The following is a 26,566-nucleotide window of genomic DNA, read 5'->3' as shown; positions in this document are numbered from 1 at the left end:
AGCATGTACGCTAATACAATGGAATAGACAGAAGATACAATTTCATTGTTAAAGGATTCAATGATAGTTGACAAAATCGATCTAAGCCCAGGTCTAAGGAGCCGTTCCAAACAGTGAGCTTTGGCTGCTGCCAGCGTTCTTTGTCGAACAACACATCGCATATTAACAAGGGCTGCCGGGTAAATTGCACGACCTATCGCATCATTTCATTGAAATATTCTAGAGGTCTTTGTCTCCTGGGTATTTGATTATAGAGCGTAAGAGTTCTTAGGCCAGAATCCCTTCTCATCAACTGACTTCCTACGTATATTTAAGCTCGACTCGAATACAACACTTCAAGCTGAAAACAAACTACTCAGGCGAGCAAGACTTAACCTCAAATGCTCCAAAACTACAACATGACTATCTATACCATCAACCCAAGCGGCCTTTTTCCGGACGCCTATGTCCTCGAGGGTATGCCTGAGCTCGGCGAGGACACTGACGATACCAAGCTGCAGGTCCAAGTTCTTCAGAATAACACGACCTTTTGCGCCTTCCTGTTGGATTTCAATAGAAGTCAACATCCACCCGGGATTCCCCGTCGATTGTTTGTACAGATTCAAAAGTACGAAAAGAATGGATCTCCCCTGGTAACTGCTGCACTCACAAACCTGGCCCGAACCGTCCTTCCTTCGCTGGTTCCGAAGGTCTGGGGTTCTGGATACAGTTGGATGGAAGACGGTACGAAAGTCTCTTATGTCCTCTCTCAATGGTACCCGGATGCCTGTACACTGGAAACAGTGTGGGATGACATGGACGTCGAAAATCGGGGAGAAATAGTCGGGGATTTATTCGAGGCAGTGTCAAAGTTGCGCAGCCTTTCCTTCCAGAAGCTGACCCTTGAGCAATGGCAATGTTTGCGTAACACCCCATTTGAGACAAAGAACACCGAGCTTCCCATTCTCGTAGGTGGTCCGCCTTACGGATATCACCACGACTTTGCGTCCCTATTGCGCCGTAACCTCTGCCCCAGGAACGCCGATTGCGCGGTCAACGAAAAGACCGATGGGACTTTGATCGTGAGCGTACATACTCCCCAAGAGGAATACTTTGGATTCGCTGAAACAGACTTGGATTCACTGACTCAAAGCTCAGTTCTGTGCCACAACGACTTGGAGCCCCACAATCTACTTGTTGAGAAAGTCTCTACCGAGTGCGGCGACGAGTACAAGCTTGTGGCCATACTCAACTGGGACCAAGCAGGCTTCGTTCCTTTCGCCTTTGAGGTTTCTCGAAAAGATTTACATCTAGGCTTGTGGAACTTCAACTGGAGTTGGTACGACATGTACCGGCAACTTGCGGGTCATCAACTTTTCGACACTCCAGGTTGTCCGATTTGGTCAAAGCTGATCCGGTGCCTAATGGCTGTTCATTCTTCCAGCCAGTCCAAGATCGTTGAAGAATGTACTTCGGACGGCACCGCACAGATGCTGTGGCTGGAGAAGGAAGTTCTCACGTTTTCAACACTCGCTGAAGAAGGATGGGTGAAGATGCACTCTTTTGTCACATTTCCATCCACTGACGATCAGGATATTTGGGATTCCTAGGAGTGCCTTGACTCACACCGAGAAGCGCGCGCGAGCATGAAGGCACGAGTTTAGAATGTAAATGTATATAAATTGAATTGGCGAAGCTGTCCTTTTCTACCGCGATGAAGAGTTCACGTGGAGTTTCACATAATCATGGAAATTTGTTCCCCATGTCCCATGTGGTTGCCTGAACGCCGATGTTAACCGAACGATGAATTCATCAGCACACCTGGATACTCTCAAAACTTGTTCAAATGACTTCTTGTACGGTCTTTCGACGTAAAATTGCATGTGATTTGGATTTCAGTTACAGTAGTGTTGATCCTGGAGACGAGTATGTTCTCAAGGGGAGCGGAGAACCGGACGGAGGGACGGAGGGTCGGAGGATCGGACCTTAAGTCCAGGTCCGGTCCGGGATTAGCGCTTACATGTACACCTTCCACATTCACAGGGAGATGAAGACACACGAAGGAATCCGTGACTTCGTCACTACCCCAAAGAGATGAACCCAATTGTTAAAATCTGCGAATTTCGTGGTCCAGTTTCTCATTTTGAACTCCGACTGTTTGCAGTCCTCCAAGAGAGCAAACATGGCATATCCTGCGTTGGCTGCGAGACCTCGTCCCTCGGGTGCACCAGCGGATGTCACATCTCAATCTCAGCCCAGTGCCGGTCGACGTCGAGATAAACCTCAACTTTCCTGCAATAGTTGTCGACGCCGCAAGTAAGTCTGGATATAGTTCTACCACTACCTTGAGCCCTTTCTAATCGCAACCCAGGATTCGATGTGATCGTCAACGTCCCTGCCGAACCTGCTCTTCACGGGGCCAGCAATGTGTCTATCAAGAGACCAACGGCAGTATCCCGCCCCCAAAGGCCAAATCAATTGGCGCCCCCAGCATAACGCTCCAAGACCGTCTAGTCCACCTCGAGCAATTGGTCACAATGTTGGGATCATCGGACAACCGAACAATTCAGATTGGTACGCCTGCAGGATTACCTACGCCAATTGATGATAATTCAGAGACGGGGAGCATGCGGTCAAGTGCTTTAGAGCATCAGTACGTCGGCAGTGACCACTGGTCAGCGATCATGGAGAGTATTGCCGACTTGAAAGACCACTTCGACCGGGAGGAGCAGTCAAAGCTCGCAGAAAGCCCACCAGGAGATGATTGCTTCGATAGCCCAAGCTCATTATCGCAATGTCGGGAGCGGCAGCGCCCCTTGCTTTTGTATGGGTGTAGACCTGTAGCATCGAGAGCAGAGATACTATCCGCACTGCCGCCAAAGAATGCAGTGGACCGTTATATATCGCGGTATTTCAACCGTCTTGACCTTGTCTCTTCATGTAAGTTTTCTAGTGCCTGATTGTGGCCAGTTGTTTGATGACCAGAGTCACCTTTGCTAATGACCAGCAGCGTCTGTCCATGGCCCAACGTTTCTGAAAGAGGTAAGCACAGCGTCTTTATCACTGGCAAGATCAAATAACTGATTGCGGCATCGACGACAGTACGAAGACTTCTGGCGCAGTCCGGACGAAGCATCACCAATGTGGATTGGCCTTCTGTTCAGCATGATATGCTTAGCTGTCATTGCATCAGATCCACCTCCCGATATATCTGAACATTACCATCAACAGTTGCAAATCGCCCTGTATCGTGAAAAACTGGTTCAATGCCTGCTGATGGGAGAGTACACTCAAGGTGGCGACTATGCGCTGGAGACCTTCATGAACTACGTCTACGTCGAGTTTAGGATACATGATGACGCCCAAAAAGATATTTGGTTCTTGCTTGGCCTCGAGGTCAACTTAGCCAAACGCATGGGATACCATAGAGATCCTAAACACTTTCCTGAAATAACTCCGCTAAAGGCAGAGATGAGGCGCCGGGTATGGGCAACTGTGCTACTAGGAGACATCTTGATCTCCGGTCAGATGGGAATGCCCCGCATGGTACGAGATGGCGAGTTCGATACAGCCGAGCCACGAAATTTGAACGATGAAGACCTGAATGGAGAAATGACAAGTCTACCACTACCGAGGCCAGAGACGGAGCATACAACAGCACTTGGGATCATTGCTCGAAGGAGACTTCTGATCGCTCTAGGGACCATCTCTGATCTTACGGCATCCCTGACCACATGCAGTTACGCGGACATGATGCGAGTTGACGGGAACTTAGAGCAGGCATACACCAGCATTCCTCCACCACTCCACATGAAGTCAATGGCATCCAGCGTCACCGACTCTCCCCAAGTAATCATGGCTCGACTATTTCTCCGTCACATGTTTTGCAAGGGAAAAATCATGCTGCATCGCCGATTTCTCTTCGCAAAGTCGACTATAGAGCGTGAAGGCATGTACTCATATTCGAAGACAGCCTGTCTTGATGCGGCTCTCGGAATGTTGCAAATCCAACAAACTCTGAACGAAGAAACCTGTCCCGGCGGCCAGCTTTTCATGATGCACTGGCGGGTAGGCTCGATCATGAATCATCACTTCTTGACAGCCACCATGGTCCTCTGCTCTTTGGTCCACCAGAGAACAACTCTGAGCCGAGAGGACGAGATCGTGTCCGCGTTGAGGACTGCTCGTGGCATATGGATAAGGAAAGCCGAGGACTCGGTTGAGGCGAAGAAGGCGTCGCAAGCAGTCAGTATCGTTCTGGCAAGAGCTGGAGGTTCGAGGTTTGATGCTACCCTCATAGCTGATCGGCCTAGCCAAGTAAGGTCCGACTCTATCACAGTTTCGAAAGATGTGGTTGGGGAAGGCCTTGTGGGAGATCATGCCATGTTTGATGAGCAAATGCTCTTGGTAGAGGCTTTCATGTCAGGTGAAAGCGACAGAGGTAAATACTGACCTGAAGCAAAGAAACAACACCACAAGGGCTAATGGCTTTCAGACATGGACTTTTTGTCGCCTTTTACTTACAATAACGACAGCCTACCAATCGAGACACTATGTAGTGAGCAATCTGGAGACTCGACAATGAACGAATGGGTGTTTATGAGTGATCAAGCACAGCATCAGTAAAGTGGTTACATACATGATAGATGATGAAAATAATATGTGGAATCTCGGACGTATACTTGGAATCGCAGAAGCTATGGCATCTCTTTGGTAGGACGACTGAGTCTAGCCAAATTGCGACCTCCCTATTACTCTCCTGCTTGCTGTTCCTTTCCGTTCTGACTGTCCCGGTGTTCTCAACGATGCTCGGAGATCGAAGTGCCTTTGCACCGAAAAATTGTCCAGCCTGCTTTACATGACAGTGCAGAAGGCACAAAGCGCACCAGGGTAGCAGCCGTCGGCAGGCCTAATGCTCTGTCAGAGTCACCTTCCACAAAAATCCAATGATAATGGACTACTTACCAGACACCACAGCAAAAGCCATCGTGGTCAATACAGCCTCCACGCAGATGCATTTGCTCTTGGTTTGGATCGGATTGCTGTTCTCCTGGGGTAGTAGCGGGAGGGACAGGTTGAGTATCCTGAGGGGCCGGAGTATCCTGCGGAGCAGGTTGTTGTTCGTTTTCGCCTGACATTGAGCAAGGCAGGTATCAATTTAGATGAAATGTGAGAGCTTTTTTGTGCTTTACCAGAAACCTTTGTGAGTGGAACATGTCTAAGAGCGAGAAGCAGGGGGAAGATAATCTTACGGGAATGTGAGCTCTTTGAGGCTTTCTCAAGGTGATGTTCTGAATTGAGGGTTTTGGTGAATAGCAAATCACGGTTGAGGTGAATCATGAGGTTCATCAGGAGATTATTTGACTCGGTACATTCACTGTCTGCGAGAAAAAATGACGAAAATGTTTGGAAAGGCCCCCCTCCTTAGGCAATAATATCACTTCCCATGGAAAGTAACAAGGTTGGGCACTTCCTTCCTCTTCAAGTTTCCATACCTTGGTCACATGATGCGCGCATGAAGGCCAAGTTCAGAGGAGGACGGAAGCAACGCGCTTAGGTTCTGCATAGGAAGGTTCGATCAGGTCACTTACAGAATGGAACGCATGAGTGGTCTTAGCCAATATTGGCAGGACCTCACCCTAGGTATAGAAGGAAGGAGCAGCAGGCACCTCGGCCTCCAAGGAAAAGAGTATAGAACTATCATGATCGAGTTTGCTCACAATGATTCAGATTGCAGAATGAAGCGCGATATGAGCGCTTGATTAGAATAAAGGTAACGAATTATTAGAGGTCTCCGGCTAAGTAGGGTCATATTTCAATGTTTCGTAGCGAAGTCTCGTCACGCGTTAGGTCTCGGACCTAACGAAGACTTGAGCAGCCTATCGTTTAGGCCTTTCCGGGGTTGATTGCAACCAAGCGCTTATTTTCATCAAGGATAATTGATGTGCAGGCATTCTTCGCAGCAAATTTGGCTCAATGGTCGGGCATATGGAGTGGGGCCGGGGGCTGTGTTCCAGATCGCGAATCCTTCAATGAATGGTCTGTCAGCTGACGGTCGCATCAGCGCCACGCTCATCGAGCAATAGCACCCGACGTCGCCAAAAGTGACGGATTCCCTTATGATTGCTTCCATCAGAATTAATGTACTTAGAGAACAGTAAACACTTCCGATCGACCTCGCTCCTATCTAAGCGCGCTCAAGCTAGTCACTCTTACTAGCAACGCAAACGATATCTCTACAAGGCGCCGAACATGTCAACTACAACAGATCAGCATAACTCGCCTCAAGAAGGTGCACGTTACCCAACCAAGTATCGCCGAAACATTCCTAGGTCAAAGAATGGCTGCTTAACATGCCGTGCTAGGCGGAAGAAGTGCGACGAACGCAGGCCCTGCTGCACATCTTGCGCGCGTACTGGGCGCGAGTGTACATGGCCTATTCTAGCAGAAGTCACGACTAGAAAAGAAAGCAGAGAGCTCCTTCCAAACCCGGCATCGCCAACAAATGAAAACTCGGAGAGCAATGGGTCTTCCCAGCAGCATACGACGCTACCTAATAGACCTAGAGCTGCCGTTTCGACAACGGCATCTATCCCGGAAGCACTTGAGAACTCATCTTCTTTACGCGCATCTCTCACATTTGGTACTCTTTCAAACTTGAGTAGTAGTTCAAGGCCGCTGTATGATCAATATCTCGACATGACCGCGGACCTACTAGCTCGTGGTCCTAGTGCAGATGGTAATCCGTTTATCAACTATGTTCTACCTTTGGCAGCTTCCGATAGCCTCGTGATGGACTGCGTTCTCGCTATTGGAGGAGCACACATGGCTGTTTTAGAGCCTGATCGGCCGCAGTTGGAAGTCATGACCCGAAGGCATTATGCCCGGCTGCTGGAAGGATTACGAAAAGCGCTCTGTGACGATACGGTGTGTCCATTTGGTGAAAGGGACGAGGATAAGAAGCTCTATACTCTTTTAATTCTTATCATGCTATGCATTTTCGAAGTAAGTCATTTTTTTATTTCTTTCAGCATGTTGCATTCAACTAATCTTGCGCAGGGAGTTCAAGGCGATAATTCAGGGGCTGTCTATCATCATATTCGAGCTAGCCGTCACTATGTGATGGACTTGGCAGCTGACACCTACAAACCATCAGCGTCAAAGAAGACCGAGCATATTCGTGGCTTTCTCCTGGAAATATACGCAATGTTCGCTCTAAAGCTGTCGGTCACGCCGCGGGGCTTGCAAGAGGAGATTCCCGTCACACTGGACCCTTTTCTGGGCTCTCTGGAATTTCTGAGCCGGTACAAGTCGCGAGGATTCATGATTGGTTTCGGACACGGTCTCTTCGCCATGATGCCAGAGATTTCGAATCTTCTTGAAAAGCGCAGGAAGGAAGAATTGAGCGGCTCTACATCCGACGGTTTGCTCAAAAGTTACAAGTCACTCTTGGAGAAGCTAGACTCGTTGGACCCCTCGGCCGATGTTCTGGAAGGCCAAGATGCATGCCCTCGCTACCAGCAATCAACAGCCGTCACCATCTACCGCACCGCTCTGATTCTCATTCTTCATTCTGCCTTCCACGAAGATCTGTATAAGAACGCGGATCTCCTTGCTAAAATCGACTTGCGGATAGACAAGATACTTCCTCTCTGTTGGGCCGTTTATGCTAGCAAGTCACCACTGCGGAGGATGATGCTGTGGCCGGGCTCGATTTTGGCATCTTGTTGTAAGAAAGCAGAGCATATCCATGCTTTCCGACTGGGACTGAACTCGAATCCGCGATCGCCGGGTGGTGTCCGGGAAGCGGCTAAGGCCGTTGAATTGTTGTGGCAGGATGATGATCCGAACGCGTTTGGACCTCGAGGGTTGAACATGGTGATGAAGAAGCATGGTCTTAGTTTCAGCATGTGCTGAATGGACTACGAAGTAAAATAGGTGAATGGTAAATTTTTTAGGCTAGCAAGGTTATACGTTTTGTAAACTTAGACAGCTGGATTCATGCATGCAAGTCCTCCTGTCTTCGTGGAATACCTAGGTGGTCCACAAATGAGTCGTTTATAAGTACATTAGTTCATCTCATGAAGTCTATAAGCATTAATCATAATCATTGTCTGCTAACGAAGAACAGGTGTCGCAAGTCATAAAGGTATCAACGCAAGTCATCCCTCCCACAATCTGATCTCCAGGCTTAGCATCCACCGCCTCCGCCCCCGCCGCCATCACCGCCGCCTCCACCTCCACCACCTCCACCACCCCCGTCGCAACCTCCTCCCCCATGGTGCCCACCTCCTCCGTAGTGTCCCCCTCCTCCGTGGTGCCCGCCTCCTCCGTGGTGTCCTCCACCGCCGCCATCACCGCCCCAGCCGAAGCTCCCGGCACTCGCTCCCATGTAGCCGGCGTTATAATCCCTGGGGTTTCCGTGCACGCGGCTTTGGCGCCAGCCACCCCTGGAATCATTGACGTAGCCCGGCATGGCGCCGTAGTTTGGTATAGCGCCCATGGCTGGTTTTGGTGCGTACTCAGAGCCGCTGTACGTGTGCTTCTTTGATCGGAATGGGATACACATCTTGAGTGTCGATATTTCAGGACCGGAGAGAAGTGTGAGGTTTTGTTTTGGCAGATTGGCTTTTGTGCGGGGATTCCTTTCTGTAGGGAAAACTGCTGTACTTGAAGGCTCAATGTGATGTTTTATCCGGTGTTCCCTCCGAGGTAGATGGAATGATGTCTATTATAAGGTTGATAATGATGATGATGGAAATGGAGATACACAATGACGGAAGGGACCAAGAGCTTAAGTACAAGAGCAGCGAGGCATCGAGTCATGGTAGGGAAAGTGAGCCCCAGGTTTCTTGCCTATCCTGACTGTGTGCCTGCTAGGGGCGAAAGAACAAGCTTCGGTGGAAGCCACGATCGCCGTGAAATCTGCCTTCCAGAAGGCTTCTAGCGGCGCGAAGGATCATGGATTTACCAGGATGAGCTCATTCAGCTCCGAATAAGCGAATCGCAGGGTCCTGATAGCTATCACCTAAATCAGCCTTGCAGAGCGACTTTCTACCGCCTGGGAGACTTACGCAAAGAGGTAAGATGATGTACACTGAATTCCATCATCTGACCGGAGGGGGTGGATTCACGGGGCTATTCCGCGTTGTGGGGCTCTTGCGGATTTCCTGGAGGCAGGGAGCGGGGACGAGCTAGCCGGAGCGGGGCCGGATCGGCGTCGTTGGCGAATGACGTACCTTCTCTGGCATAGCCGAGTACCGGGGCGCAGTGCACATAGCCTGGGCATTCAGCCTGTTCAGCCGCACTCTCAGACAACTGCGTCATGCTTGGATCTGTCAAGCCGGCAATTTAGCCACGTGAGGGTGGGATGATTCGCCTCGCTATAGGACTCACGGCTTTCCGCGGTACGCTTTGCAGGCTGTAGAATCGGAAGTATCACTGGAGTCTGGCTTATCATACACTGCCGTTAGTAGGTATGAGTGATTTTATTAAATTACTATAATAAAGATAAGCATCTATAGTAACATGATGGCTCAAATGTTCGGTGACTTGCTACTCTGTTGCTTCTACTGACTTTCTTGCTCGGGGCATGATCCACTCAACAGTCACGAGATGGGAACACCGTCCCGGTCTCGCTCTATCCTTGATTTCTTAGGCGTACTGGCATCGGACGAGAACTTGTCTTTGATTGACTGGACAATGCTCTCTGCACGAGAGGGACCCTCAACTTCGCGTCGCTGCTCCTTTTCGGCTTTGCGCTCGGCTTTTTTTGCTGCTTTGAAATCAGCGGGGCCGGGCTCAAACGCCGGGCCGGGGCCGTCGTGTGGAGGCCGTTTGTTGCATGCTTCAGTCCCTGCGGTGAAAGGAATACCGGACATGTTGGGGGTGGTATTTCTAGTCAGTGTGATTGAGGTTTGGATGATTCAGTTGCACCTGCCGCTCGCAAAACCATTGACTTCAGATTGACGAGGCGTGATGTTGTTATTATCAAGAATCGTTGGTTCCACGAAATTGGGGCTGAGATGTGACAGAGTGGTCGATTTCCTGGCCCAAACAAGCTGGATAAGGAGAGCCTAGTGCAATTTATATCAATATTTTTAGTGACCCCGAGTCTGCTGTCCCGAGTTTGGTGCTACAGTCTCAAATGTTCATCATTTTTCTGGGCGGATCGGCGTCGTGGCACAAGATCATAGGTGCACCGCCATGTGCACCGCCATGCAAAGCCAAGAACCATCTACGTATCTTTGTGACGAGATCAGAATTCTCTCCCAAGAAAGGTTGTATCACATTGACCCGTGTCTTGAATTCATGCTGTAATAGCCGCAGGGCAATGGAAGCCATCTTTGACCATGAGTCTCAATCAAAATATGTCGTCTTGACACCCTTGAGGACCTCTAGATCATTGACTGAATTGTCGCCATCGGACTGGCTCGTGGTGCCAATGTTTTTGATGATCCTCTCCCTCACCCACTCTCCCGCCTTCACAGGCTTACCGTCACTTCCAAGCACCGCACCCTCAGAGAGGCCAAGCTTCTGTAAAACGGGAGACTCTTTAATCGGAATAAGGTCCGTATCATCCTCTATCCGAACCATGTAAATGACCCCCAGACGATCGATGTGTGCCTGGTCTTTTGGAGGCGCCACGACTCTGTGGATGCTAGATTTCAGGTACCCATCTGTAGTGGTGTCAATGACCGCGGCGTCTGGAAGGTTTAATTCTACAGGTCAACTTACTTGTTAGGAACTGCAATGCATCAGCAATGTTTACTGTCAGCGCATCCGTCTGCGGGCGCACCCACTTCCATGTCCCATCATTTGTGAGAACCTGGAGTGCAGCGACTGGTTGTCGAAAAAGTAAGGTCAAACTGCCCATATCCGAGTGTCTTCGTGCTCTTTGTCAGTATCGAGCACATCTTCTACTCCCCCCAGGGATCGGATCTGGGTCTGATTTTCCTCGGAAAGGCTCTTACCCCTTCAACCAAACACCACCCAGCTTTCGGTTCTCCTCCTCGCTTCTCGCGTAATACTTCATGTATCGGAGATGGTCGCCGCTAGACTGTTCATAAAGATGTTTCTTGACGAACCACTCTTCATCCTCGAGACCGAGTGCCAGTGCAAATATGACAAGAAGTTTCCGGACAATTTCGTCGTTGACGTAGCGGGAGAACCATTCGATTGTCGCCAGGTTCTCTTTGACTACCTCGGGATGCGAGCGCGAGGCATGTTCTGGGATGAACTTTGGGATGTTGTAGATCTCGAAGTTGTCTCGAACGCCTGGGACTAGCTCTCTGGTGCCCGGGGGCTTCCAGCCATTGAAATCACCGGCCTCCAGTGCCGCTCTGTAGGGTGCCTTATCTTCGTCCGACAGACTGAGAACGGATGAAGCTAGAGCATACTGTTGATCGATGGCTTCCCGGCTGAGTCCATGATTGATGACATAAAAGAAGCCTTAAAAATGAGATATTAGCGTCGGTTCATGGCTACAATAATGAAGCACTGATGCACGTGATGTTACGGTACCTATTTGCTCAATCGCTCTCGTGAATTCTATCGCAAGCTCTTGTTTACCCCCAGGCTTGTTAAATTTCGAGAGGTCTAAAGCCACCAGATCTGCCCAGTCTAGCTGCTCCGTTGTCTCGGTAGCTTGAACATAAGGCACATGGACTGGCGCTGTCTCCGAGATCGAGGTTGTCATCTTGAAGGGAGAACGAGATGATTGGTATTTTCGTAGTAGCTTGCCACACCGAGACTGGCCAGTCTTTAGCTGATTTTTTAACAGCGCATAAACTTCAATGAGCAGTAAAACATGTAGTCATTTCTGCAGCAGACACCCCTTCTATTACAATTTTCTGGATCGAGAACGGTTCGTGGCGGTGCGTTTGCGCTGCAAGGGTTTAGGCAAAGTATTGGTAATCCACTATCAATTCCAGATTTCACCATATGAGAGTCTCGATTCTTTGATAACAGAGCAAAGCCGATGTCGGAATACTACAATGAGTCAACAAATACTGAGACTTTCACTATCATGTCAGTAAATGTGCCGTCTAATCTCGATATTGGCCCTTGGCAGAGGATGCATCGCTGTGGGGCCGAGGTATTCGTCAGGAAGGATCCAGATGAGGCAATCTGTTAATGGTGTGTCGAGGCGCTCTCGGGAGATGGCTCCGAAAGGCTCAGGATCTCGAAGTCGCAAGGTTTCCTCTGTTAGTCTTGACTTTTGTTTCGGCATGCGTTGGCTTCCTGTACTTAGGAAACTCTCATTGAGGGTGAGATAAAACAACGGAGTGCATCCAAACTCTTGATACTGACATACTTTCCAGAAGAATCGGAACCCATGGAAATGACAACCGATACCACTGAGAAAAGCCGTCATACGGCTCTTGATGATGGATTTTTCACAGCATCAGGAGCAGACGACAAAAATGCACCTAGTCAGGCAGCCAAACTGGAGGCAATCGGCGAGGAAGGTCTTGCCATTGATCCTGTCATTGAGAAGCGGGTGCTGCGAAAAATCGACCTCTTCTTGATGCCGGCTATGATGATAGGTAATTGCACCAAAGTACCCAATACTCTCAGTAAGAGGTCGGGCAGGATGCTGACATGGCACAATGCGATCAAGGCTACGGCTTGGTTTACTATGATAAGGTGGGAACTCAAGAAGGCTCCATGGAAATTTGAATACGTCTCACAGATACGTACAGGCGATTCTTGGAAGTGCTGCTTTATTCGGAATGACTGGTGACCTGCATCTGTCCGTCGTCGATACCTCTTTCACCCCGCCAAAGACCGACACAACGCGACTAAGTTGGGCAACTTCAATATTCTACTTTGGTCAGTTAATCGGTTCGTATCCAATGACGTATCTACTTCAGTGCTTCAATACTAGATGGACACTCGGACCCGTGGTCATGATTTGGGCAGTCATTTGTGCAGCGACAGCGGGAGTGACGACTTGGCAAGGTCTCCTGGTTCAAAGATTCTTTTTAGGTGAGGAGTCATCACCCCGCGAATGATTCGATAGCGATGGAATGAAGTAAGTAGAAACTGAACTGACGCTAATCCCGTGATATAGGTTTCACGGAGTCTGTCATTCCAACAGCTTTTATGACTATCGTCAGCGGCTATTACACCCAAAGAGAACAAGCACTCCGCCAGAGTTGGTGGTTTTCCGGAACTGGCTGGTTCACCATCATTGGAAGCGCTCTCAACTACGGATTCTCTCAAATACAAGGAGGCGCCTTGACTCCATGGCAGTACATCTATGTACTTGCTGGAGGCTTAACATTCCTGTTTGGCATTTGGTGTTTCTTTCTTCCCAATTCTCCCCTGATCGCCTGGTTTCTCACTGCAGAAGAGCGAGTTGTCGCAGTTGAGAGATTACGCCAGGGACAGACTGGCGTGAAGAATCAGACTATCAAGACTGGCCAGATCAAGGAGGCACTGATGGATGCCAAGGTCTGGCTAGTCGCTTTGACAATGGCTTCGGGGTAATTGGGGTCAAGGGAAATTTCCTTCGAAGACGCACGCTAACTGAGTACAGGTATACGGTCAACGGAGCTGTCTCTGGATTCGGTCCCCTCATTGTGTCAACATTCGGCTACTCAGCTTTGGACAGCATTCTCTTCCAATTTCCCTTGGGTGCAATTTGCGCCATTGGTATCCCGCTCGCTGGCTGGGTTTGCTCTAAGTACCGCAACATCCGGATCCCGGTTCTAATAGGATGCACTCTCCCAGTCGTTGCAGGTTTCATAATCATATGGAAGTCAGACTGGAGCCATCGTTCAGTCGCCCCTGTTGTCGGATACTCATTGATTGGCTTTTTTGGGCCAGTCGTCAGCTTGACGGTCACCCTTGGGGCGAGCAACGTTGCAGGAGAAACTAAGAAAAGCTTTATGGCGTCTGCCGTGTTCGTCGCATACTGCGTTGGAAACATTGTTGGTCCTCAGCTTGTGAAAAGCGAGACCAAAGCCCAGCATTATCCTGAGCTATGGACGGGGTTGATTATTTGGTACGTCAAAATCCGGCCTGGGTAGGTCTTCTCAACTCCTCTAACAGCAGCCATCTAGCTACTGCATTACTATTTTTATCTTCTTCGGCTCTCTACGTCATCCTCTATAGAGAAAATAAGAGACGGGATGCTCTAGGTCTGGATGAAAGTGAGCGACATAGACTCACATTCAAGGACTTGACCGACAAGGAGAATGAGCACTTTAGATATGTCTTGTAGAAACTGCGTTGCACTTTCCAGCAGGTAGTTGAATCATATTTTCGTGCTTTCAATTATCGATTTCTGTGTCCTGTCGGCTTCATGGTCGCCCTGGACGACTCGAACTTAATATGCCAAGTTTCGAATAGGTCACTTTTGTTGCAGACCAATGATTACATGCTGATGAGCATTGTCTTCCTTTGAGAATTGGAAGAGCTCTGTTTTTCAGTCTTGTTTTGTTTGGATGAATGAAGCAGCAATACGCGCATTCAAACTCGTACAGAATCAAGTCCCGCGTTGCGTTTTCTTCAGGGGTTGTGATGCAATCACTAAAATGCTCCACCCTCGCCGGCCGTGTTGGTAAGCTGCACATGTTCATGGAGGGGTCTTATCACGACATGTCGGACTGTGGCCGAAATAAGTTCATGTTGACACAGCAGCCGATATCGCCAACGGAGGCTCGGGGGTTGGCTCATCCGATGAGACAACGCGAATGGAACGAGGCTGACGTGGAGTGATAGGTTGCGAGTACTGGTGCCTATTAACAGAGATTGCTCTCAACTTAGGTACTCCTTCATAAATCTTCAATCCAACCTTTACAAATCTCGATTTATCACAATGCCTGAGGGGATTCGGAGAGTCGCTGTCATTGGCGCCGGTCCCGCTGGGGCTATCGCAACAGACGCCCTGGTCAAGGAACAGGCGTTTGATGTTGTACGCGTTTTCGAACGGCGCGACTTGGCCGGAGGGACATGGTGAGTACATTCCCAAAGGCGGCCATCTTCATGTTGGTTGGAAATTGAGTGAGCTCTGACTCAGGAGTCTGTAGGGTGTACACTCCGGAACTGCCACCTCGAATCCCTTCCTTGCGCGCCTTAGTCGAGCAACGAGCAAACGCGCCGATCGATATCCCCAGAAGCTTCCCTGCAGGAACTCCGAGATCCGAAAAGAACAACTCTCACCAGTTACGATATTCAGACACGGGTATTCATGAGACGCTACATAGTAATATCACACCCGAAATCATGGCGTTTACCCAAGAGCCGATACCCCAGGTCCTGTCCGACCGAACTCTGTCACAATATGGCCCAGGCGCTCCGTTTAGACATCGAGAGGTGATCAGAGAATGGATTGAGGAGATCTTCACTCGAGGAGGGCACGAAAAGTTGATCGAGTTTAGCACCACAGTTGAGCTTGCTGAGAAAAGGGGTGAAGAATGGGTTCTCACGTTGCGAAAGGTTGTGCCTGGGAAGTCGAAGGACTACTGGTGGCAAGAAACCTTTGACGCGGTCATTGTGGCATCAGGTCATTTTTACTTGCCTTACATCCCCGATATTCCCGGTATTGTTGAATTCGACGAAAAGTTCTCCGGCAGGATCAAGCATAGCAAGCATTTCCGTGACTCGGAAGAGTTTCGGGGAAAGGTTCGCCGGCATTGATCAATTTATCATTTTGAGGTCGAAGCTAATCAGTCACAGAAAGTCATTGTTGTCGGGGGCTCCGTGTCTGCGTTCGATGCACTCCACGATATTCGACTCGTCTCTCAAAAGCCAGTTATCGCGTCACTGAAGGAACCACTGGCCGCATTCGGATGGGCGCCTTTCACTCACCCCGATATCACCATCAAGCCGCAGGTCACCAACTTTTGTCCTAAGAGTGGACGCATCACATTCAGCGATGGAAGTACCGTGGATGAAGTTGACGCTGTCGTCTTTGCGACCGGTTATGACTTCAGCTTCCCATTCCTACCCAAGAAGAAGGTGGAGAACAGACGAGTTCCTGGGCTTTACCAGCATGTCTTCAATATCAATGACCCAACCCTTGCGTTTGTCGGAATGGTAAGCCTCCGATTCAATGGAACATTGTGACTGGAGAATCAGGGACTAATTCACTCGTAGGTGACTGGTGGCTTTACTTTCCGCGTCTTCGAGTGGCAAGCCGTCGCAGCGGCACGAGTCTTTGCAAGTCGCGGGAAGTTACCCCCTCGAATTGAGCAAGAAAAGTGGGAGAGAGAGAGACTGGCGTACAAGGGTGACGGTATTCCCTTCTTCACCCTATCGCCTGACTTTGAGCAATACTTCGAGGCATTGCGGGCAATTGCTGGTGAGCCTGTGCAGGGAACTACAGGCAGGGTGTTGCCGAAGTTCGACTCCAAATGGCTTGAAGCGTTTTCTGAGGTTATCAACGCCAGGGTTGAATGGTGGAAGAAGGAGACAAAGAAGGCCGAAGACCAATTGAAGCTTGTGTTCAAGCCGAAGCTGTAGGATGGAGAAAAAATTGGTATTATCAACTAATCAAGCTGTAGCAATCTTGTCATGGTTTGAATCCGTCCATGCTACTATGAAAAATGCGCAAAATCTTCCTTACGTGATGCTTGGCGTGGTTTTCCAGGGGTCAACTGAGACAACCTCTCACTCTGTCTTCCGTGGCGTCAATGTCACATTCAGAGGGCCCTTCTTCCACAAACCAAATAGCTGCTGATCAGTCCAGTTCTTGCTGTCATCCGCTATTTGCATGTCGAAGTTCCAGATGACTCTGGCAAGAATGACTCGCATTTCAGACATGGCCAGGCTGTGAGGGTAAAATTAGCAAATGTTTTGTGTTGTGCATCTTGTTCAATGGCTTTACTCACTTCCGGCCAATGCAGTTCCGAGGACCGAACGAAAATGGCTGGAGAGCAGCTCTGTCATCATTCTCGAAGCGGGAGTCTCCTAGCCATCTCTCAGGGATGAATGAGTTGGGCTCCGCAAAGTACTTCTCGTTGTGATACATGGGCCATTGTGAGACCATTACTCGTGTCTATTTCGTTACCGTTAGCAACGCGATACTGTCAGAACCCTACTTATTGTAGAGAAACTTACACCGGCAGGCACGAATCTTTCGCAGATGTAGTCACCGCCTGGCTTAACAACTCGGGTGAGACCCATCGGTACAACTGGGTAAACGCGCATGCTCTCGTCAAGAACTGCGAGCATGTAACGGAGTTTCTGGACACTGAGAACGTCGATCTCTTGCTCTGAGCTGAAAGATGTACGGACTTCCTGTGCCAATTTGGTCATGGCCTCAGGGTGCATCGTTAGGAAGTACGTAACTCCTGAAAGCACAGATGCTGTCGTCTCTGAGCCGGCGATGATCAAGGTGTCTGCGGTTTGCTCAATCTCTGGCTTTGACATAGCCTAGGTAGTCGTCCCATCAGTTTCGGTGCCAGAATGATGAAATACGTATGCTAGGGACAAGACGTACCAAGGGACCTTCTTTCATCATCATAGACTGGACAAAGTCCGGCCTTGACTCACCGAGTGCCATGCGACGGTGGACCTTCTCTTGGCTCATGTCGTTGTGGAACTTTGTCTTGTTCTTCAACTCTTTCGGAATCAACCACTTGGCAAATGGACGTGTAATCCAGTATCTCTGGAACTGATTTCTCCATACACCGGCATGGATGTTGTCGAATATGATTGACACCCACGGGTGATAGTCCGAGTTCTCCAAACAACCAAAGGGCTCACCAAAGGCCAGGTCGCCAATGATGTCAAAAGTCGTCCAATTGTACCATGAAACCATGTTCAACGCTTTCCCTCCATCCTCGCAGTTCTCGTGGAGTCGTCGGATCAACAGGTCAATCTGCGTTTGAATCAGGGGTTGCTGATCGACCATGGCCTGGGCGGAGAATCCGTGGGCCAGAACACGGCGAATACGTGCATGATCCTCGCGGCCGGAGTTGATGATGCTGTGCGGCTTATACCTAGCATTGACGGGGTCCTTATAGTTCTCCATGCCACCCCCGCCCTTGCTGTGGCCCATCAGGTCCTTGAAAGCCCGCGGGTCAGCCCAGTCGATTGTATCTGGGCCGAGCCTGACAACAGGTCCATATTGCTTGTGAAGCTTTGCTAGTCTCTTGTGAGCTTTACCGCTGGTGATCATTCGACTGAGCGGGATGCGGGTAGCGGCGTGGAGCTTCGGCCCAGGGTAGTCTTTCAGTGGGTGGAAGTAGATGTTGTAAACCACCCTCGAGATCAGACGGAAAACACCCTGCATCAACAATTAGCATGTGATATCCTAGTACCAATGGCTCAATTCCGCAGTATTTACCAAAGCAACGAGGACGATAGGCAATGCGACCGCCAGTCGTACATTGCCCAAGGTCGAGATATCGTGTGGAATAATCATGTTGAGTGCTGTAGTGTTGTCGGCAAGACGTCCTGTGGTTGATAACTTAGTTCTGACGGAAATTGAACTCTTTCTGCCCAATATTTCCACATCTTATCAGCGGGATGGCGAGCAGCTTATATCTGCCCAAATGCAGACGAACAACTTGTTTCCGGGTGCATGCTCGCCGAAGACGCGAGAGACACGTTCACGACCGGAGCCGAGCCCGCCCCGGGGATGAACGGTGTAACCTCCAACCAATCGAAGCAACGCAGCTTCCCGTCCGATGATATTTAGTGACGTTATACTGCGTGACGTCGAGGCGGGGGAGTTGTGTTTGTTGGGGGCTTGAGCGTAGAACGGCATTTGGGATGGTGGGACGCCGCGTTTCATAGCCACACACATCTGACGGCGCTGGCCATGAGGCCGCGGATTTCGGGCTGCTGAAGGGTTCCGGATGATGGTCCAATGTTTGTTCGTGCTTGACTTGTTCGTCTTCAGTGTGTGGTGTTGATACGAGCGAGGGTGCCGAATGCGAATGCTGGAATACGATGTGAGTGGCAAGAGCCGTTCTGGGACAGGACTGCACTGATGTGGCCTCGAGTCGTTTAGATGACAGCTCCTTGCGCCACAGACGACGGAGAGCTCGATGATATTCAGGGTCATAGACTCGCGCCCCCGGACGAGCGTTGCCGGCACAGCGCGGAGTGCATATGCAAGGGCACGGCGCGGGGTTGGGAGAGAAGCCAGACTCTCCGCCGGCAGGAATTGGAGATTTCTTCGGCGCCGAATAGTCTACTCCGGGACACCGATGCTCGGGTTGCTGCAGAGCTACAGTTTGTGGCAACGTTGCTGACTGGTGTCGAGATCGGCAAGGTTGTGCCACCACCGCAACGTTGTGTTCAGCTGAGGCGATGTAGATTGCTTATGCTCAGTGTAAGTTACGCGGGCCGACGGCTGACATGTCCAGTGTAACTCATCCTAAATGGCGCTTATATGTTCGCAATGCGACGCCTCTTTGAGCACAGCTAAGACCGTCCACTTGGAGATTTTAGTTGAGCGGCCACAATGGACCGTCGGACTTTGATAACTCCATACGCGAGCTGGATGGCGGTAGATCCACTGAACAGCCCCTTAAAGTGTGGCTCAAGCTTAGTGGCTGATTTCATTCCCTTTTAGCTCAAGACTGAAGGTTTGTCGGAGAGGCTTCCTTGAAGTTAGGAGTTCTGAAAAGACCCGAGCACTATCGCAACCTAACCTACAATGTACAGTCAGTTATAAGTATCGGAAAATGCATTGTCAGTTGCTCAACTAGGTATGGCCACCTGCGAGTCTCTGCGACTTCTATTCGCATCGCTTACCCCCGGCAGTTTCAATTCCCAGTCTCAGGCGCGCTGAGGCGACAACCATGAGCGCTTTGGCCAGTTGATCCTGGCAGGGAATGCTGCTGACTACACAGCATCAATCGACAGACCCATGAGCTCTTCTCAACACTTAACAGCTTGGCGACACGTGATGAGACACTTCCAGATTCATCGCAATCTCAGGGGGTTCGCATTTCTCGGATACGAGGTCTCGATAGGGAGTAGCCCCAACGATAATCCGCTTGTTCGTCTTTTCGTTGACACCCGCTCGAAGTCATATCCACGAGACTCATATCAGCGGGTTGTGAGTGACTTCCACAGAAACATTGCGTCCCCGCAGCAATCAAGAGGATCCAAGTGACCGGTAACACCGGCCGAAGAGTCATGGAGACCGCTTTAAAGCGCAAACCCCTGCCGGCCCCTCCGCCGGGTCCCCCACCGCCTCCGGATTTCGACCCCTTTCCCCAACGTCAACGCCCGCTCCGCGCCGCTCGGTCGACGCCGAATATTCGACAGTCTGTAGCGACATCAATCTACGATCCGCCGCCAGCGTATGAGGAGTTCCCTGGTGTCGATGCTAACGGTCGCCTGGCTTTCGCCGCTCCTAGCTCAAACTTCGGGCCTGGGAGGATTCCATCACCGGTTCCTCCAACCCCGGGTTCACACTTTTCTCTTAACACTCCTCCCGTAGCTGCTCACAAGGAATATCTACCTTACCGGCCATCACCGTCACCGTCACTTGTATCAGGTGGCAAAGACTCGCGACCGCCGTCCACTCCAGAGCCATCCTTTCCTGGTCCTTCAGCAGCTCAAACGTTCCCGGTGGCAGATCATCGTCCTTCTCCATCACCCACACCGTCTAGCCCTGGACCTTTCTTACCTGGTCCTCCCGCAACAGCAGAGACGTTTCCACTGGCACATCGGCCCACTTTATCACCCAATTACGCCCCATCAGAAACCGCATCAACAGAGTCTCAATTAAAAGAAAAGACTTTCTGGCAAAACGCCTTAGACGAGACAAAGTATTTCGCGGGAGGGCTGATAAGTCATCCGTTCGAGTACACCAAGCACTACTCCATCCTCCGCCACTCGGGCGCGCTCGTATGGTATCGCGGCCCCTCAACCTCTATCACCATCACAATCTTCTCCGATGCCCCTCTGCCACCTACGCGGACGGTATGGCTTCAGCAAAAGGGCTTCTCAGGGAACATGGGCATGAACCTGAAATCTCTAGTTGGTGCAAACACCTCTTGGCTCGACGTGACGCCTTCTATGCAGGGGACACCGGCGGCCATGGCCGAGGGCGATGAGAGGGGCTGCCAGCGCGACTTGAAGAAGTTTCTCAAAAAGGCTCCCAAAAATCTGGCAAAGCATATGCCCAGGGAGACACACGTCGTGCGCATACCAGCGGCCGCCGATGACGGATACTTCCGGCTCGTGCTATGCGCTGGAGGCGGTGGTGACGGGAGCAAGAGGAAGGTTCTTTGCCCAAGCCCCGTCTTCCGCGTCGCGAGTACATCCACAGATATGAGCGTTACCCGTGGCGCAAGCTTTGCCAGCATGCCTCTGGAGCTCGGAATCAAGGCTGGCTCTGTCGTTGCCACGACTGTCGTCAATAGATATATCGGACCAGCTGCCGCTGTGGTACAGTCTAGGACGAAAAAGATTTCACAAGCAAAGTTTGTGACGAAGCACGCTGCTCATATCGCGTATGCGAAGTCGGGCATAGAGAAGTCCGGTGTCAAGACGCATGTCACGGCATATGAGGAACAGTATGCCACCACAAGGGGTGGGGGATACGATGCTTGGCAGTCCGGTGAAGCTGAATTCCAAGAAGCGCCTCCCGAAGTCATTGGTCCCGACTCTGGTCCTGCCAACCCATTTCCAATCAAGTTCGACGGCAAAGTTGTCCGCGGTACAGGAAGAGGGGGCATGGAACTGGGTATCCCGACAGCAAATCTCGAGGGCATACCAGAAGACGTGAGGATGCGAATGCGTGGCGTCTACTTCGGCTGGGCAAGGGTCGTTCCCCGATCTGGACTGGAAGCGATATCGACAGACTGGCACGAAAGCATCATTACCGTCGGCCCCGCGCCGTATGCCACACCACGTGTAGCCGCCAAAAACGTCGCCACGGTGCACGTGATCCACGAGTTTGGTGGTGCTCTCTTCCTCGACACGAAGCTCAAGGTGCTAGTCATGGGCCAATTGCGGATGGCCGCGCCTCCCGTTGCTGGCTCTGAAGCCGCGCTTGAGGCCTACGGGGCGGACGTGCTGCTTGCAGTGGCGAGTCTGAGTCGTGACAACTGGTGTCCTATCGAGACGCGAGAGAGGATGAGGACCATGCGTAGCGAGATGAGCTTGGCTGATCGGTACGTTGAGACGAGGGACAGGGTTCAGAAACAAGTAGACCGTATTCCGGTTCACTTGGCTGGGGTGAGAACGGAGGGTGCTGCCTTGAGAGACCGGGCATACGGAAATGGAGGAATTTGGATCCCCAGATGATTGATGTGCTCATTTGGAGATGGTCGGGACTCGCCTGATCTTCAAGCCTCCTTGCACAACACGTAATGTTCATATCTCGCCACCGGGCATTTATATACCTTGTTACTTAGTAGATGTACTTAGTAGATGTTTAATACTGTTCCTCCACTTAGGCAGGCAGGTACCGAACGTTCCTCTCATACGCGAATCTGTCTACATGTATTCATCTCATCTACACGAATTCACCACAAACGATACCCATTTAGGTCCCAACGATTCCATTCCAATCACTAGCTAGGAGGCGCCCCTGTAGATCGGGGGGTCAGGGAAAACTGGCTGGGTGGTGGAAGGGTTAAAGGTCTGACATTGAATATACCCACAGCCTACTCGACAACAGGCTCACCTCCGAGTTCGATTCCCAGCATGAGCACCAAGAGATGTAGCCACACCGGTGGTGAACTCTTTTTTGAATTTTCTAGGCCTCTGAATACTTATAAGAAAAAGGTCGTGCTCTTCTTGATCGGGCGATTTGAGAATCAAATTACACTGTGAAAAATTCTTAACATCCAATAGATAATTCATCCAAGTAACGCCAAATCTGCATTCCACTCTCCTCATCTCGTGGCCAAACCCCTATCTCTCTGACTTTTCCTCGCTGTCGCCCTCAAATATCTATCACACCACTTCTACCTGGGGCACTACGTTGTTCTTGATGGCATCCCAGCAGTTATCGCAAACCTTATGGCTCTTAATATCATCGATCGTCTCAGCGACCTGTCGAATAAATTATCAGCATCCTGATAGCTCCGCCACATGAGAAGATAACAATCGATAGGTACAGCATTAGATTGACTTACTTCAGCCAAGCAGCCGAGCTTTTCTTTTTTACCAGCCTGTCCAATGCCCTTGGTACCCACAACGTCAATGAGGCACTTGACAGACGTGAAGCCGAGTTCCACTCCGCATCTCACGACGTTGCATCCGTCAATCACGAGTTGGTTGTCACTTTCGAGCAACTCCTGCTCGGCTTCATCGAGCTTGTCCCAAACAAACTTTCCAGCTTTGCTCAGACCGTGAAGAACATTGGAGAAGGCGTCCAGGACGCCATCGAGGAATCCAGGCACTGGAGCGGGTTCTGGTGTGGGAGACCGCGAAATGTAGTTTGGTGCGAGCCCCGTCGAGAGGGAAAGCATAGAGAAAAAAGCGATTAAAGAAATAAAGGCCTTCATGTTGCGTGCAGTACAACTTGTTGATTTGGTTATCAGAGCAATGTTTGGTTATGTTACAACTCTAGGCTCATTTGCATGATTTATGGTCTTCGTCAGAGAGGAATGCTCGCCCTTTATGTCAAAATTCCCTAGCCCTCTCTCCGTATTGACTGTGTACTCCATATGCCTAAGACGACCTATTTTGAGACCAATGAACTATAGGCTCTCGTGCATGAGAGCCACCTCTCAACTCCAAGGTCTCTAATCACGCGCAAAGACGTTGTCTTCTATTTTTGCCAGAGCCTGCTTTCAAGCTGAAATCACAAATGCGGCTCTGTCCTTATGCGTCCGCAAAAGGGGCTGTGCCAATCCTTTCACAATGAGGCTGCCATAAACCAGACAAGAGCGTGCATGTAAGCGCCGAAGAGACTACGACGACGCATACAAATTCCTGTTGGTTTCCGCTTGGAGGGTAAGATAAGCATACTTCAGCACTTCAAGCTATTGCAAAAGGACTTTCCGGAGCCTTGCAAGGGCACATGCACACTCTCAGTCCGATACCTCAGTCGAATCACGGTGACGCCCTGCTTTGAAATCATGGCGATACCCCCGCTGCTCATAATTATACATGTGTCTTCAGGTCTCCGTTGGATCCTGTAGGCTTTGATGCCACACGTAGCCTGCACAGAAGGGGCTGTGTGGCCTGTAGACGCTGGGCGCGTACTTGCATGTACTTCGATGTGTGCGTGTTGGATGCCCAACCTACTTACGTTCCGGGCGTATGGGTCGAACCAACATAGAGGCCAGGTACTTACAGCAATGTACCTTTCGTGGATAACACCAGGTTGGGCCGTATGGTTCAGCTGCGCCAGTGTGTTGGTTATTACTACATGCACTCTTGACCGCAGCAGCGGGCTAGCCCTTCACCCGTGAGCGATGCCAGCTGCTAAACAGGGCAGTACAACGTAAATCAGCCCAAATCACTTTTTCTACACTTCTTAAGGCTCTGATATCTATAATTAATCACTCTAATTACTAGCTGTTATTCCAACTTATCGCAGTCTACCAGACTGCCCCAATCTCTAATGAAAGTTCTATGCATTTAGCCATCTCCCATAATCAGCAAATTCGTGGCAGGGCGCAACAGCACCAACGCATCTGTGGAACCTGACATTACAGTCGCTGACTTGGAAGTAGACGAGTAGTAACAGGCGCAGAACGAGCAGGCTATACGAAAATCCCAAATGCTATCCTGACCAGTTTAGGGGTCGCCCGCAAAATAATCAAAGCCCCGCGGCCTAAGCTGTCACAAACCTACTCTTTTGTCTTAACTTCCCGCCATACTTGAACAGAAGCCAAGGGATTGGTATCAGAGGAAGTGAGAGGAACGCGAACACGCTGCCAGCCCAGTGGACGCCAAGCTTCTCATACATCTGCAGTGTGAATAGGGGAAAGACTGCGCCCAGAATGTATCGAAGGATACCATTCGCGGCCAGGGCTAAGAAGCAAGTTAGAATTACTTCCCACAATACATAAGAAAAAGTTTTCAGAGAAGTTATGTGTACTTACCAGATGCCGCGGCTTTCTGACCATAAAAGTCTACCATGTAGGTGATGACAGACAACTTGAATGAGTTAGTTACAGCCTCCGTTTCGGATCGGAAACCTCATAACTCACGAATAGACAAAACGCGCCGAGCCCAAATGGGATACCAGCCGCGACTAAGGCAGCCCAGTGACCCCCACGATGAGCTTCCCACGCATACCAGAACAATCCCACAGGGAGAGCAATACTACCCACGAGCGCTGCATATAGTCGCTGCTCGGGAAAACCTTGACCGGCTTGCACAGCAGGTATCCTGAACTTGGCATCGAGGAAAGCAAAAACAAAGGTAGCGAGGAAGTAGCCAATGATGATACTGAGGAAGCTCAATCCAACTTCTCTAAGATTGAATCCGTAGTACTTCTGGAGTACGTAGGAGCAGCTGCCGAAATAGCTGAAGATCATGGCATAGGCGAAAGCTGTGTATATAGCCAGCGAGGAGACAATGACCTCAGTGAGCAACATCTTTGTCGGTCTCATGACCGCGATCCGAACAATGCTGCCAAGTCGCGCGAAGGTGATGGGCTCTTCCCCTGACTCTTTGCGCAGGATCCAGGCCTTTGATGTCTCCTTCATCAACATAGCCCCAACCCAGATGGGAGCACCAACCATGAGGAGAACATACTGGGTCCATCTCCAGTCGTTGTCTCTGTCGTGTATGATGTAAGCCCCAGCCAAAGGCCCCAAAGTCGGTCCCAGAAACGGGCCAAGGATATACAGCAATGATGCCCCGGCTCCCTTGCCGAGTTCCCATACATCGGCAATGGTTCCCGCGCCTACAGCGATGCCGGCTGAGCCCAGTGTTCCCGCTATGAAACGGCAGGCGAGAAGTCCGGAGAAAGTTGTCACCGCCGACGCGCCTCCAAGGAATGCGAGGAGAAAAGTGCAGGACCCGGCATAGATCCACTTGCGGCCGATCACTTCAGAGAACGGGGCGATGAAGAGGGGTCCGATGGCGAGACCGAGTGTGTAGAGCGTCAGCGGGAGGATGGACTTCGTGCGCGAGACGGAGAACTCTTCCATTATTAGGCTAGTCGCGGGGACTGTAATTGAGGTTGCGAACGTGCTGCAAGATATCCCATGTCAAATTAGATTACATCGAAGGCATTAGTAGGGAAGAAACTGACATTTCGAATGCCAAGAAGCATGGGATCGCAGTGTGAAAGAGCCTCGAAAGAAAACACCAGTTCTTGGGGTTTCTCGACTCACGAGGGTCGTCCCATGCAAGTTGCTGTTGACCACCATCATCGAAAGAAGTGCCGTCCTCAACTGCCCTCTTCTCAACATCTTCTTCTGGTCGGTCCATTACTGGAGGTTTGATGGAAGATGCTTGGCTGGTTGTACTCATTTCGGCAGCCGTGATCATGCCTTGGAGACACTGCCGCTGCTATGTGATGAGGGGATGCTTGGGTTATCTAAAAACCCGGTACCACGGCTCTGGAACAGGTAGATCTATATATTAGGCAAAATTTGGCCAAGATCTGTCAAATTGATAGGGATATCGGCGTCTAGCGTTGATGAAATCCGTGTCAATTGCTATTGCCTTTCCGGATTTCGGGTGGCAGGTGGAC

General features: G+C 50.4%; 11 protein-coding genes across 11 annotated transcripts; 6 read left to right on the top strand and 5 right to left on the bottom strand.

The window, feature by feature from the left end:
• The first annotated feature begins 84 nt into the window (after positions 1 to 84).
• Positions 85 to 1,563, top strand: BDZ83DRAFT_633326 (uncharacterized protein). Its single transcript, XM_060509026.1, has 3 exons — positions 85 to 257; positions 316 to 1,067; positions 1,138 to 1,563. The coding sequence occupies exons 2-3, from the start codon at positions 381 to 383 to the stop codon at positions 1,291 to 1,293; spliced, it is 843 nt and encodes a 280-aa protein (XP_060361103.1). The 5' UTR covers positions 85 to 257; positions 316 to 380; the 3' UTR covers positions 1,294 to 1,563.
• A 1,100-nt stretch (positions 1,564 to 2,663) lies between these two features.
• BDZ83DRAFT_586229 (fungal-specific transcription factor) lies at positions 2,664 to 4,431 on the top strand (the record flags this gene model as incomplete). Its single annotated transcript, XM_060505928.1, has 3 exons — positions 2,664 to 2,919; positions 2,990 to 3,021; positions 3,082 to 4,431. 3 exons carry the CDS (start codon positions 2,664 to 2,666, stop codon positions 4,429 to 4,431), a joined length of 1,638 nt encoding a protein of 545 aa, XP_060361102.1.
• A 2,247-nt stretch (positions 4,432 to 6,678) lies between these two features.
• Positions 6,679 to 7,896, top strand: BDZ83DRAFT_655154 (C6 zinc finger domain-containing protein; the record flags this gene model as incomplete). Its single annotated transcript, XM_060510781.1, has 2 exons — positions 6,679 to 6,984; positions 7,039 to 7,896. The coding sequence occupies 2 exons, from the start codon at positions 6,679 to 6,681 to the stop codon at positions 7,894 to 7,896; spliced, it is 1,164 nt and encodes a 387-aa protein (XP_060361101.1).
• Positions 7,897 to 8,170: 274 nt separating this feature from the next.
• Positions 8,171 to 8,548, bottom strand: BDZ83DRAFT_755590 (uncharacterized protein; the record flags this gene model as incomplete). Its single annotated transcript, XM_060514633.1, has 1 exon — positions 8,171 to 8,548. The coding sequence occupies one exon, from the start codon at positions 8,546 to 8,548 to the stop codon at positions 8,171 to 8,173; it is 378 nt and encodes a 125-aa protein (XP_060361100.1).
• A 1,790-nt stretch (positions 8,549 to 10,338) lies between these two features.
• BDZ83DRAFT_586181 (putative 1-aminocyclopropane-1-carboxylate oxidase) lies at positions 10,339 to 11,677 on the bottom strand (the record flags this gene model as incomplete). Its single annotated transcript, XM_060505921.1, has 4 exons — positions 10,339 to 10,658; positions 10,717 to 10,865; positions 10,953 to 11,430; positions 11,503 to 11,677. The coding sequence occupies 4 exons, from the start codon at positions 11,675 to 11,677 to the stop codon at positions 10,339 to 10,341; spliced, it is 1,122 nt and encodes a 373-aa protein (XP_060361099.1).
• Positions 11,678 to 12,196: 519 nt separating this feature from the next.
• BDZ83DRAFT_743614 (putative MFS transporter) lies at positions 12,197 to 14,209 on the top strand (the record flags this gene model as incomplete). Its single annotated transcript, XM_060513142.1, has 7 exons — positions 12,197 to 12,248; positions 12,303 to 12,527; positions 12,602 to 12,627; positions 12,684 to 12,969; positions 13,055 to 13,469; positions 13,523 to 13,990; positions 14,041 to 14,209. Exons 2-7 carry the CDS (start codon positions 12,317 to 12,319, stop codon positions 14,207 to 14,209), a joined length of 1,575 nt encoding a protein of 524 aa, XP_060361098.1. The 5' UTR covers positions 12,197 to 12,248; positions 12,303 to 12,316.
• A 597-nt stretch (positions 14,210 to 14,806) lies between these two features.
• On the top strand, positions 14,807 to 16,452 carry BDZ83DRAFT_655150 (putative dimethylaniline monooxygenase; the record flags this gene model as incomplete). Its single annotated transcript, XM_060510780.1, has 4 exons — positions 14,807 to 14,943; positions 15,018 to 15,612; positions 15,661 to 16,026; positions 16,087 to 16,452. 4 exons carry the CDS (start codon positions 14,807 to 14,809, stop codon positions 16,450 to 16,452), a joined length of 1,464 nt encoding a protein of 487 aa, XP_060361097.1.
• A 147-nt stretch (positions 16,453 to 16,599) lies between these two features.
• On the bottom strand, positions 16,600 to 18,358 carry BDZ83DRAFT_586214 (cytochrome P450; the record flags this gene model as incomplete). The annotated part of the gene is made up of 5 exons (XM_060505924.1): positions 16,600 to 16,759; positions 16,821 to 16,987; positions 17,050 to 17,364; positions 17,432 to 18,220; positions 18,281 to 18,358. 5 exons carry the CDS (start codon positions 18,356 to 18,358, stop codon positions 16,600 to 16,602), a joined length of 1,509 nt encoding a protein of 502 aa, XP_060361096.1.
• A 591-nt stretch (positions 18,359 to 18,949) lies between these two features.
• BDZ83DRAFT_655148 (uncharacterized protein) lies at positions 18,950 to 22,206 on the top strand (the record flags this gene model as incomplete). Its single annotated transcript, XM_060510779.1, has 3 exons — positions 18,950 to 19,273; positions 19,517 to 19,529; positions 20,042 to 22,206. The coding sequence occupies 3 exons, from the start codon at positions 18,950 to 18,952 to the stop codon at positions 22,204 to 22,206; spliced, it is 2,502 nt and encodes an 833-aa protein (XP_060361095.1).
• Positions 22,207 to 22,606: 400 nt separating this feature from the next.
• BDZ83DRAFT_633312 (uncharacterized protein) lies at positions 22,607 to 23,490 on the bottom strand. Its single transcript, XM_060509025.1, has one exon. The coding sequence runs from the start codon at positions 23,412 to 23,414 to the stop codon at positions 22,884 to 22,886; it is 531 nt and encodes a 176-aa protein (XP_060361094.1). The 5' UTR covers positions 23,415 to 23,490; the 3' UTR covers positions 22,607 to 22,883.
• A 1,541-nt stretch (positions 23,491 to 25,031) lies between these two features.
• On the bottom strand, positions 25,032 to 26,301 carry BDZ83DRAFT_760363 (major facilitator superfamily transporter; the record flags this gene model as incomplete). The annotated part of the gene is made up of 2 exons (XM_060515162.1): positions 25,032 to 26,061; positions 26,123 to 26,301. The coding sequence occupies 2 exons, from the start codon at positions 26,299 to 26,301 to the stop codon at positions 25,032 to 25,034; spliced, it is 1,209 nt and encodes a 402-aa protein (XP_060361093.1).
• Positions 26,302 to 26,566: the final 265 nt, after the last annotated feature.

This window comes from Colletotrichum acutatum (assembly GCF_030867785.1).
Source record: "Colletotrichum acutatum strain CBS 112980 chromosome Unknown BDZ83scaffold_104, whole genome shotgun sequence".
In the NCBI taxonomy this organism is placed as follows: Eukaryota; Fungi; Ascomycota; class Sordariomycetes; order Glomerellales; family Glomerellaceae; genus Colletotrichum; species Colletotrichum acutatum.
The sequence above is the reverse complement of the archived record's forward strand: the minus strand, read 5'-3'. Positions and strand labels throughout refer to the sequence as shown.

What these genes read in the sequence shown, in the direction of transcription:
- BDZ83DRAFT_633312 (XM_060509025.1), bottom strand. Translation starts at nt 23,414, where the DNA reads ATGAAGGCCTTTATTTCTTTAATCGCTTTTTTCTCTATGCTTTCCCTC.
- BDZ83DRAFT_633326 (XM_060509026.1), top strand. Translation starts at nt 381, where the DNA reads ATGCTCCAAAACTACAACATGACTATCTATACCATCAACCCAAGCGGC. An exon ending in ATGGGACTTTGATCGTGAGC is followed by an intron (nt 1,068 to 1,137) that starts GTACATACTCCC and finishes CTCAAAGCTCAG; the next exon opens with TTCTGTGCCACAACGACTTG.